The sequence below is a fragment of the Microtus ochrogaster genome, unplaced genomic scaffold, assembly GCF_000317375.1.
Source record: "Microtus ochrogaster isolate Prairie Vole_2 unplaced genomic scaffold, MicOch1.0 UNK109, whole genome shotgun sequence".
NCBI lineage: Eukaryota > Metazoa > Chordata > Mammalia > Rodentia > Cricetidae > Microtus > Microtus ochrogaster.
In genome coordinates, this window is record NW_004949207.1 from 529780 (window position 1) to 542192 (window position 12413).

Here is a 12413-nt window from a genome sequence, read left to right on the forward strand (position 1 = left end):
TGTAGACCAGGCTGGTCTCGAACTCACAGAGATCCACCTGCCTCTGCCTCCCGAGTGCTGGGATTAAAGGCGTGCGGCACCATCGCCTGGCTGAGGAGGGGCTTTCTGTCGCTATGGAAAGTATTCCTAATTTTTTCCTTCACTGAAGGAAGTGGGGGCCCCTCTGCCCCGGGTTGCAAGAGCCACCCAGGATGTATGTATTTTGGATTAGGTGGGATGTGTTCATAAATACGTTTTCCCCACCCCCTGTCTATTTGTTCTCCCTGAGGGAAAGCTGAGGCAAGCCGTGGTTAGTCCAGACAGGACAGAAAGGAAGGCATAGGTAGGGGACAGGTCTCCTAGGCTCTCACCTTCAAGCCCCTCCCCACGCCCGCCTTCTTGCCCCGTACGCCTGCCTTCTTGCCCCGTACCCCTCCTCCACCCAAGGCTCACCAGCTGACTTCACCTCCCCTTCCCCTCCAGTCTGGGAGTGGTGCCAGGGTGAGAAGGGGACACTGGCACAGACCATGTGTGTCTGGGAATTCCCGCCCACTGTGGAGCCAAGGGAGGGGGGTCCCGTGTCCCTGAGGAACCAATAGCAGCTGCGCCTTGCCCTGAGGGGGAGGGCAGGGTGTATATCTCTGAGGCCAGCATTTGGTGGGTCCTGACTCCTCTCTGCCTGCCTGGCATCCACCAGACGCTCCTCTGCCCAGGGGGGCTCTGAGCCCCCCAGGCATTCCCTCTGACACAGCCCTGGGGTTGGGAGTGGATGCTGATGCTTACCTCAGGAATGTCCCAGCCTGGGGTCTCCGTGAAGTCCTTGGTATCATCGTATGAGACTCGAGTAGTGGGGATGGCGCCAGGGGCACCCCGAAAAAGGGGCTGTGTGTCTTCCCCATGCTCCCCACGGGGGTCGTCCCCCATCCGAGGGGCACTGGGAGCTCCTACCCATCAGGGCCTGGGGGGATCTGGGCAGAGACCTTCATCCCGCCGGGGGATGGACAAAAGCCTCCTCCCTCTGATCCTCTACTGTCACAGGTACCTAGGGCACGGGGTGGGGTGTAGAGCAAGGAGCACCTGGAAGGCAGTAGCAGAGCTGACTTGGGGCTCCTCCTCTTCAACTTGTACCTCCCCGTGTCTTCTCCAGTGGTTCCGGAAGCCTGGTTGGCATCGACAACAAGATTGAACAAGCCATGGTAAGAAAAGATGTTTGGGTCCCAGGAGCCCCTTGGGCAGCCCCTCTGTCCATCTCTCTTCTCCCCTTACCCAGGAATACAAACTCCTGTTGTCACCCTCCATCCCTGCCTGAGTCCTGTCCCTCGTCCTCTGACCCCCGTGCTGTCCCTGTCCTCCTTTATCCTCTGTCCCCTCCATTGGGGAAAGGGGACTTGGTATCTCATAACTACTCCGTTGAGGTATCTGGGTAGGAGACGCAGTTGAAGGTGGCTTGGGAGGCCTGATGAGGTCTGTTTGTCTCCGGGGTCCAGGACTTGGTGAAGTCCCACCTCATGTTTGCCGTGCGCGAAGAGGTAGAGGTACTGAAGGAACAGATCCGAGACCTGGCAGAACGCAATGCTGCCCTGGAGCAAGAGAATGGATTGTTGCGTGCCCTGGCCAGCCCGGAGCAGCTGGCCCAGCTGCCATCCTCGGGACTTCCACGGCTCGGGCCCTCTGCACCTAACGGGCCTTCCATCTGAGCCTCCTTTCCCTTACAATGTGCCTTTGGGGGGCTGCCACTGGCTGCTGGGCCTTGTGCCAGTTGCCTGTCCCCTTTTCCGATGTAGCTTTAAATGCCCACACCCAACCCCAACGCCCAGGGATGGGAGTCGAAGGCTCAATATTGGCCTGTCCCATCCCACCTGGTTCTCCCCAGAGTCCCCAGGCCTTTTAGGAAGAGGGGACAGCCCAGGAGGGGGGTGCTTATCGGGAGCCCCTCATCCATGAAAGAACCTAAGTGCCACCTTCTTCCCTAGGTATCAGTGTTCTGGGGACCCCCTCCCCCAGCAGTAGATGGCCTGGGTTCTATCCCCCCACCCTACCCTGTCCCCTCCAAGCGCCCCCTCTCCTCTGCCTAGGGGAGGGTGTATGGACAGTATCTTCAACTTTTGGGATTCAGGTTGTTATTAAAATAATAATTATAATTAAAAAAATCTGAAGAAACTTGAATATGGAGGTTGATGTGGTGTTGCTTGTGTCCAGACCCCCCAATACACAGACACACAGACACACACACACACAGTGTCCCTGAAGATCCCAGGTCCACACTGGAGAAGGTGGCTGAAAATGCAGGAATGATCCTGGCCCCTGGAAAGCCTGGCAGGCTGGCCTAAGGAAAGAGGTAGGGGGCAGTGTCTACCCACGTGCTGGTGGTTGGTGGTGTGAGGGGGGGGATAACAATGAAGTCTTTGGTGAGTGTGAGGATCCACCCCCAGCTTCCCAGTGTGTCCCCTCTTGTGGGCTGGATCCGGGTAGCTGCTTGGAGGCAGGGCAGGGAACCTTGAATGGGCCTCTTGTCTTAAGGCTGGGTGTGGGCCAGGCTCTTTGGGCACATGGTGCCCTTGCCAGGCCTGGCAGGCCGCCTTGGCTTCCACCCCACCCCTGGCTGGATGAGAACTCAGCCCAGTGGGTGAGCAGGCTCCTCCCCAATCGACCTCCCGGGCTTCTCTCCCAGTCAGGTGGAGGCAGCCAAGAAGAAGGACCCCATCTAGTGGAGAGAAAGGCAATAGCAGAGCCTTGAGGGAGAAAGTCTTGCCGCCGGCCATCAAGGAAGAGCGTTAGACAGCCCAGCGGATTGGACCTCATATCTTTTTCTGAGTCAGGGTGTGGTGGTTGAAACAGGGTCTCAGCTGGGCAGTGGTGGCTCATGCCTTTAATCCAAGCACTCAGGAGGCAGGGGCAGGCAGATCTCAGTGAGTTCAAGGCTAGCCTGTTCTACAAAGTGAGTTCCAGGACAGTTACAGAGAAGCCCTGTTTCGAAAAAAAAAAAAAAAAAAAAAAAAAAAAAAAAAAAAAAAAAAGGAAGAAAAGAAAGAGAAAACAGGATCTCATTTATGTAGGCCAGCTTAGCCTGGTTTCAAACTTACTATATAGTTGAGAATGATCTTTTTTTTTTTTTTAAATTTATTTATTTATTGAGGATTTCTGCCTCCTCCCCGCCAGAATGATCTTGAACGCCTGCCTAATCCTGTGTGCTGGAATTACAGGTGTTCATCACTGCTTTGGTCCTTGGTGTGTGTCTGTGTATGTATGTCTGTGTGTGACATGGCATTCATGTGGAGACCAGAGGATAAACTTGGGTATCAGTCTTCACTCTGACCCCATCTGAGACGGGGTCTCTCTATTCACCGCTGTGGATGCCAGGCTGGCTCTCCTGCTGCTGACTTCTTTCTGGGAACACTGGTATCACAGACATGCGTGCTACTGTACCTGGGTTCTTGGGATCCCAACTTGGCTTACTAGGGTTGTATGGTTGGTGCTTTACCCAATGAACTGTCACCTCAGCCTTTTGTTGTTTTGACGTAGGATGTCACCTAGCCCATGATGGCCTTGAACTCATTGAGTAGTAGCTGAGGCTGATTTTGAGTTGTATCCGTGTGCACATGCATGTGGAAGCCAGACATTAACCTTGGGTGTCTTTTTCAATCCTTTTCCTACAGGTTTTATTTTTTTCTGTCTTTGAAACAGGCTTTCTTTCTCTGTACAGCCCTGGTTGTAGACCAGGCTGATCTTAAACTCAGAGATCCTGTCTCCCTCCCGAGTGCTGGGATTAAAGGGGGTGTGCCACCATGCCTGGCCCACAGTATTTTTTGAGGTAGGCTCTCTCACTGGACCTGGTCCTAGCTGATGGAGCTAGACTGACTGGCCCCAGTCCTGTTGTCTCTGTGACCCCACTAGTTCACCGCAGAATGCCAGGGACCCAAGGTCTGGTCCTCATGCTAACTTGCGCGGTCCCTTTTCCTAACAGAGCAGTCACCCTAACCTGCTGAAACTGGCTTTTAACTTTTTCTCCTCCCACCCCATCTCCTAAGTGCGGGGATTCTGGGCATATACCACCATGCCCATTTTAGTTTTCTGTTTTATCTTTAGTGTGTGTGTGTGTGTGTGCTCTGGGTGTTTTGCTTGCCCGTACGTCTGCACTGTGTGGCTGCACGGTACCCACAGAGACCCTAAGGGGGTGCTGGATTCCCTGTAACAGGAGCTAGAGATGGTTGTAAACTAGCATGTGGGTGATGCGGGCTGGGAGCCGGGTCCTCTGATGAAAGAGCAGCAGGTGCTCTTAGTGGCTGAGCCACCTCTCCTGCCCTCTCAGATCCACTTTCTGTGAAGCTCTTATTCGCTCTCCATAGTACTTACCTTGGAGGACTGTTGTAATGATTAACTAGCAAACTCCACAGACAATGTATCTGGGCTCTTGATCGGTGTCGATTTGATTATCCTGGATCTCAAGCCAGAAGGGACAAGGTCATCAATGATTGACTCGGAAGGCCCCGGAAGGTCCTTGGGGGGTTGGGGCCAGACAGATCTCACAATGATCTAGAACACTCGCTGACTCTAAGTTCTCATCCATTTGACTCCTCTCCCTGTCTCAGGGAGAGGAGGAAGGGCCAGGCATGAATCACTGGGGGGCACACCTCCTTCGGATTTCTTATTTCTTCCTTCAGTACCGTGCCTGAAGCTCCCCAGAACCCACAGATTCTCTCTGGTGGTGGCCGCTGGCCTACAACCTTTTCCCTTTCAAGCCCCAAATGCTGGTTTAGCACCATACTTTGGACGTGTGGTGTCTGGAGAGATGGCCGTGGTCAGGAGATTCTTGAAATGGGTTAGGCGAATTTGGCGAAAAATGACCGGCTGGGTGAGTTTCACAAATACATCACGGCCATGAGATGGACGTTCTGGTTCATGGTATCCGGGCCGTAGCTTTCTGGTTCATGGTATCTGGGCCGTAGCAACCCTCACCACTTTGTTCCTCGCGTTCAGTCTCATGGCTAAACAAGACAGGGCAGGAAGTAGGGGTTTAAGAGGGCTGGGAAGGGGCTTTGAGACATGGGGGTGGGACAGTCATGTCTGGCTTTGCTGTCTTTACCATGGGGTCTGCTCTCTCTCTCCTCTGCGCCTTATTTCTATTGTTCTGTGTAGAGGATTGCACACATATCATGGAGTGTGGAAGTCAGTAGGCAGCTTTGGGGATTTGGTTTTCTCCTTCCGTTGTAGGAGCCATGGCCCATCTCAGGTTGTCAAGCCTACCTGGTAGGAGCTTTCACCAGCTGAGGTGTCTCGCCCGCCCTGTGTCTTCTTTCTCAGGTCCAGTTCTGGAAATATAAAACCAAGCCAAGCATGCCTGATCAGCCCAAGAAACCTTCACTGAAGGAGAAGACTGCCTTGGACTTTGACCCTTCAAAGATGGTCAAACCCCACAAAGAGCCCAAGGTCTCTGACCTGGATGTCTGCCCGGGGGTGCTTGAACCCTCTGTGTTGGCCGCTGTCAAGGACATGCCCGCTGTACCCCGCAAGAGTCGCTCCCTGATGCAGCTGTCCCGGAATGTAGTCCACTCGGTTTCCACGCTGATGGTCTCGGCGCTGCAGTCTGGCTGGCGATTGTGTAAGTGGAAGGTGAGTGCCATCCCACCCCCGGCCTGAGTCTCATTCTTCCCTCTGTCCCTTCTCCATCACCATTGGGTTTTTTGTTTGTTTGTTGGTGTCTTTTTTTTTTTTTTTTTTTTAATCTTATATCCTGCTACATTGCTGAAAGTGTTTATGAGTTGTAGAAGTTTTGAGATAGGATTTCTCTGTGTAACAGTCCTGGCTGTCCTGGGACTCACTTTGTAGACCAGGCTGGCCTCGAACTCAGAGATCCTCCTGCCTCTGCCTCCCAAATGCTGGGATTAAAGGAGTGCGCCACTACCACCCAGCCCCATCACCATTTTTTTTTTTGAGACAGGGTCTTGTGTAGCCCAGGTTTGCCTTGAACTTGCTATATAGCTGAGGATAGCCAGAAATTCCTATTTAAATTTATTTCTGGTTATCTTTAAAAATGTTATTTATGTGTATATGTGTATTCCTGTTTGTCTGAATGTGCACCATGTATGTGCAGCTGTCCAGAGGAGGTCATAAAATGTTGTCAACCCCTGGAACCTGGAGTTGCAGGTGGCTGTGAGCTACCTGGTACAGGTGCTGGGTTCTCTGCAAGAACAGCAAATGTTTGTAACTGCTAAACCATCTCTCCTGCCCCAAGATTTCTATTCTGTTTATTTATCTTAGTTGTTTTTTTTTTTTCCCAAGACAGGGTTTCTCTGTAGCTTCGGAGCCTGTCCTGAAACTTGCTCTGTAGAGCAGGCTGGCCTCAAACTCACAGAGATCCGCCTGCCTCTGCCTCCCGAGTGCTGGGATTAAAGGTGTGCACCCCCACCACCCGGGCTTATTTTAGTTTTTTAAAGACAGGTTCTCACCAAGTACCCTGGCTGTCCTTGAACTCACAGAGATCCTCTTACCTCTGCCTCCCGAGTGCTGGGATTAAAAGCGCGTACCGCTAAACCCTAATCCTCAAATTCCTTTTCTTTTTTAAAAAAATTTCTGTGTGTATGAGGATAGCCGCACCTGTGCCCTAGCATGCCTGTGGCATCCGTCTTTTCCAGTTTATTTTAATATATTTTTATTTATACGCATGCATGCTATGTGTATGCAGGTGCCCATGGAGGCCAGGAGAGGAAGTCAGATCCCTTGTAGTTGGAGTTACAGTCGGTTGTGAGCCTCCCACTGTGGGTGCTGGGAACTGAACCCCAGTCCTCTGTAAGATCAGCAAGTATCCTTAACCACTGAACCATCTCTCCATCCCTTCCACAGGGTCTCTTGTCACTGTTGTAGATGACAGTCTACCTGTCCCGAGAGTTTCTGGGGATCTTCTGTGTCTTCCCATGTCACTGTTGGGGTGCCAGGGTGACAGGTACACGTGCTGCGGTCCCAGTTTTTAACGTAGGTTTTGAGGATCTGAACTCAGGTCTCATGCTCACACAGTAAATACTAAACCAACCGAGCCATCTTTCCTGGCCTGGGACCCTCCTGCCTCCAGCAGGGATTACTGGCGAGTGCTACCCGGGGCTTCATGGATGCTAGACAAGTTAGACAAGTGTTCTACCAACTAAGCTCCGTTCCCGGCTTCCTCCATCCCCTTGTTCAGTCATTTGCGGCACCTCTTCTGTCGTAAAGCCCCGATGAGACAGTGGCGAGCAAGGTTTACCCAGACCAGGGAGGCCACAGACAGCGTAACAGGTCACGTTGGTTTGATACCCCGAGGAGAGTGAGAGTGAAGGTAGAGAGGACTTGGGTACCGAAGGAGGGGATCCTATGAAGACCTGGGCATGGGGCATCAAAGACTGCTTCCAGCAATGAAGAGATGGGGAAACTGAGGCCTGAAGAAGTTTTCTTGGCTTGAGGAGAACTAAGGGGAAGTTGGAAGAAGTCAGGGTGTGTGTGTGGCTGTGTGCGTTGGTAAGGGTGTGGGGAGAGGCAGAGAGATGTGGGCGTGGGAGTCAGGGTGGGAGAAGAGAGTTGCCTATGTTATGGAAGAGAATGCAGTGATCTTGAGCCAAGGACCGACTTCGACAAGGCAGGATAGATGGCCGGGTTGTAGAATTTGAATTTGTCTATGAGAACAAGAGCCTTGAAGATATTGAAACAGGAGTGGCACAACCATTATATATATATATTTTTTTAAAGTTTTTTGAGGCGGAGTCTCCTACAGGCTGGTCTCACCGTTACTATGTAGTTTGTGGTAGCCTCTTGATACCCCTCTCCTGGGGTTACAAGTGTGCACCGCCACACCCAGTTCCCGCGGTGCTGGGGTGAAGCCCAGGACCCTGCGTTTGTTGTGCAAGCACTGCACTGAGGCACGTCCCTGGTTTCTCGTTAAAGTAAACTACAGAAGCCGGGCGGTGGTGGCGCACACCTTTAATCCCAGCACTCAGGTGGCAGAGACAGGCAGATCTCTGGAGTTCGAGGCCAGCCTGGTCTACAAGGCTAATTCCAGGATGGCCAGGGCTACACAGAGAAATCCTGTCTTAAAAAACCAAAGACGAATGAATGAATAGAATGTAGAAATTGAGGACCTACACGTGATTTAGTGGTACAGGTGTCATATTGGGAGGGGGTCATAAAAGGACATTAGCTGTAGTCAGTGGTGTGTGCTTGCCTAGCATGTGGAGGTCTCAAGTTTAATCCCTAGTCCTGCGGGGGGTAGTGAGGAGGGAGACAGTGACGGGGAAGAAGCCGACTGATTTGAGACTGCTTTCACAACGAAAGGGTAATGACAGCAATTCTTGTGGTGATCTCGATTTCCATTATTAGACGCACACACAGTTCTGCATAGGTGATAAAATTTTATCGAATTAAGCAGACGTGTGCATATACATAACACACACAAAGGAAATCCAAGTAGCTCTAGGCATGTCTGTGGACTGGAGGCATGGCTCAGCAGCCAAGAGCACTGCCTGGTCTTCCAGAGGACCTGGGTTTGATTCCCAGCACGCACATGGTGACTCATAACCATCTCTAACTTGGGTCCCAGGGGATCTGGTGCTCACTTGTGGTTTTCTCAGGCACCAGGCAGGTATGTGGTACACATACATATGTACATAAGCAAACACTCCACATAAGATAAACAGTGAATGTTTTTTTAAGGAACGCACACTGCTTTTGCACAGGATCCCAGTTTGGTTCCCAACACCCACCTAGAGCAGCTCACAACTGTCAGTAACTCCAGGGATCCACTGCCCTCTCCTGGCCTTTGTGGGTACTGCACTCATGTGCATCTTACACCCCCTGTTGTTTTGGTTTTTTGTTTTGTTCAAAGCGAGGGTAGAGAGGGTGTGGGTTTGTGTGTGTGTGTCTCACTATGTAGCTCTGGTTGTTCTAAAACTCACTGTGTAGACCAGGCTGGCCTTGAACTCACAGAGATCCACCAGCTTCTGCCTCCAGAGTGCTTCTAATCCCAGAGCTTGGGAGGCAGAGGCGGCAGGAGGATCTCTGTGAATTCAAGGCCAGCCTGGTCGACAAGAGCTAGTTCCAGGGCAGCCAAGGCTGTTACACAAAGAAACCCTGTCTCGAAAACCAAAAAGAAAAGAAAAGAGAGAGAGAGAGAAACAAACTAGGGATTTCGTAAAACGTGGGATTTCTGAATAAAGTCCCAGGGATAATAATACCCTATGGATAAATTACAGGCTTCATAATTTTGACCATCTCATACACAGATAGCATAGCACCTTGTTCAGATATGACCCCAGCACTCTCCCATCTGCAATATAATTGACACTGCTACTGCTGCTGTTGCACGTGCTTGTGTGCTTGTGTGGACTCATGAGGGAACAAGAGAGCCCTTGTATGTGTGCAGGTGCACTAACCTGTGTGGAGGCCAAAGGTTAACGTTGGGTATTTTCCTCTGTTTTTTGTTTGTTTGTTTGTTTTTATTTTTCCTTTTAAGATAGGCTCTCACTGTATCCCTGGCTGTCCTGGAACTCTCCATGTAGACTAGACCAAGATGGCTTCAAACTCACAAGAGATCTGCCTTCCGACTGTGGAGGCTCTGTGCACTGCCACACCCGGCTTCCACCTTAGTTTCTGAGACAGCATCTCTCGCTGAATCTGGAGCTTACAATTGCCCCCAGAATGGCTGTCCGGAGAGTCCCCTTGTGGTCCACCCATCTCCATCTCTCCAGCACTGGGTTGCAGGCATGCACTGTCGTGCTCGGTTTATTGTGTGGTGCTGGGGATCAGTGCTCGGGCCCTGATGTTTGCATAGTAAATACGTTACCCACTAAGCTATTTCCTCTACTCCGATGTTGCACAAAATTTTCCTACTGAAATAAAATAGGTGAAGGGTCTTAGATTATATATATACTATGTGTGTGTGTGTGTGTGTGTGTGTGTGTGTGTGTGTGTATACATACATACATATATACATACACATGCACGTTCCAATCTATTAGCATCTAAAGTTTAATTTAGAAAAGAAAAGAAAAAAACAAGCCAGGTGCCTCACACCTGTAATCCCACAATTTGGGAGGCAGAGGCAGGTGAACTGCTTCAAGTCTGGTGCCTGTTTGGGGCTCTAAAGTGAGTTCCTGGCCAGCCTGGGTTAACAAGATGAGACTTTGTCTCAAGAGCAAACAAAACAGAAAGGAAAAAAAATGGATTAAGGAAGAGAGGGAAGGGGATGTGAGTGAGAGAAAAGGAGAGGGAGGAGAAGAAAAGGGAAAATGGTCAGTGCCTAAAATCTCAGTGCTCACGGGCAGAGGCAGGAGGATTATGAGTTCAAACCCATCCTGGGCTATGTGAGACTGTCAAAAACCAGCCCGGCTGGATATGGCTCAATTCTTACCGTGCTTGCCTAGCATGAGGCTCTGGATTTCATCCTCAGCACCACATGGTAGTTGAAGTAGGGGCTGAAGGATTAGGAATTTAAGACCACCCTTGGCTACACAGCAACTTCTTTCTTTTTTTTAATTTGACATTATTTTATGTGCATTGGTATGAAGGTGTCAGATCCCCAGGAATCAGAGTTACAGACAGTTGTGAGCTCCCCTGTGAGCTCCCATGTGGATGCTGGGAATTGAACCCAGGTCCTCTGGAAGAGCAGTCAGTGCTCTTAACCACTGAGCCATCTCTCTAGCCCTTGCCTACTTAGCAATTTCAAGTCTGGACTTTCCTAGCTCTAAATGAAAAGAAGAAAGGAAAGGAAGGAGGGAAGGAGGAAGGAAAAAAAAGAAAATGAAAGAAACGTGGAACACAGGCAAACACAAGGGTAGGAAGGACCGTCCCTAATGCAAGCTGAGACTTCCCGGAGCAGGCGATGCCTGACTAATCTGATGGAGGAGGTAGAACAAGATGAACCCTTTATTATTTGCTGGTCCTTCTACCCTCTGATGTCCCCACGTCTCTTTCTTTTGCAGTCTTCTATGAACTCTGCGTCAATTTCCTCTCGAATGAAGAGCCGGTCGGCCTTGGAGACGCCGGAAGCTGAGATGCTGCGGGAAGTGTACCTGGTACTCTGGGTCATTCGCAAACAGCTGAGAGAGCTGGCCCGCAGGCAGGAGAGGCACAGGCGGCGCCGCATGCGGTCCCACGCGTCCCACACATCCCACCACTCCGATCCAGTGCAGGGCCTCAAACAGGACGCCCAAAGTCCCCTCTAGGCAGGGGAGCCCCAGATCCTTAGAAAGCCCCCGACTCACTCTTAAGGAAGGTTGGCAAGGTGGGGTTCAAGGCCATGGGGCCAGAGTTGCTGGTGAGGAGACCTTTGACCATACTGTCACCTCTCATCGGAAGCCCAAGACCAGGCCTGGGGTCGAACATACTCCCCTTCTCTGTGTTTATTCAATTTGTGAGAGAAAAGATTATCTAAATATTGAGAAATAAATATCAGATGTTTCTGAATAGGTGGAATTTGTGTTCATGAAGAAGAGAGGCCATAAGGGGCGTTTGGGGCGCGGTAGAGAGAAACACCCACTGAGTGGGGGGCACAGTTGTGCCTGGGAGTAGATCCTAGGTCTCTTTTTGCATATGTCAGAGATGGACAGGTCCTGTTCTTATATCCCCGCACCTCTCCTAGGAGCTGAATTGCCTTTAAGTGCTCTGCCTGGCCAGTAACCATAGCAACAGCATCCATTCATGGAGCAGCAGCTATGCCCACAGGGCAGCAACCCTGGCTTTTCTCCCTCGCAATTCCATAAGATAGGGTGGTCTAGGAATCCATCCAAGGCCCTCCAGCTAAGGATGTCCATGTGGGGGTGTGGGGGTACCAGAAAAGGGTGTTGGGTACTTTCAAGTTGGAGTTACAGGCTGGTGTGAACCAACCACCCAGTGTGGGTGCTGGGGGTCAAACTCCAATCCTCTGCAAGAGCAGCAAGCGCCTTAACTGTTGATCAGTCTCCAGCTTTGTCGTTGAGATGAAGTCCCTCGTCGTCCCATCTGGCCGCCCATTATGTATGTGGGATGAGACAGTCATCCTGCCAACTGAGCCACATCCTCAGCTGCCCGCTCCACTTTTTAATTACTTTTATTACACGTGTACTTCCTTATTTTGTTGGCATCGTATGCATGTGGGTGTGTGCCATGGTGTGCCAGTGACTGGGTGTCAGCTAGGAGAGATGGGTTCTCTCTTCCCACTGTGAGGATCACAGGCGTGGATCCAGGTTGTCAGGCTTCGTGGTGGGCACTTCTGCCTGGTAGGCCATCCTGTCGCTCAGGCTGGGCTCCATCTCAATGTGCAGCTTGAAGATGACCTTGAACTGCCTGTTCCTTCTGCCAGAGAGAGACCGACCTCTTGTGTGCTGGGGTGACAAGAACGTGACGTCATACCAGGCTTGGATGTTGGATGCTGCCCGATTGGGGCTGTAGGAGATTCATCTGCTGGGACAGGTTTTGGGCCTGCTGTCTGTGCCCTC

At 51.2% G+C, this 12413-nt stretch overlaps 1 protein-coding gene across 2 annotated transcripts in view; it reads left to right on the forward strand.

Moving 5' to 3' along the window:
- Tsc22d4 (TSC22 domain family member 4) overlaps positions 1-11398 on the forward strand; it is a 23085-nt gene extending 11687 nt beyond the window's left edge. Inside the window, exons 4-6 of one of the 2 annotated variants that reach the window (XM_005371455.3) lie at positions 1127-1175; positions 5281-5589; positions 10920-11398. In XM_005371455.3, coding sequence (XP_005371512.1) covers positions 1127-1175; positions 5281-5589; positions 10920-11162 — 601 coding nt within the window. In that variant the 3' untranslated portion in view covers positions 11163-11398. Of the gene's footprint in view, positions 1-1126; positions 1176-1466; positions 2164-5280; positions 5590-10919 lie in introns of those variants that run through there. The other variant, XM_005371456.2, reaches the window with a different exon arrangement.
- Positions 11399-12413: the final 1015 nt, after the last annotated feature.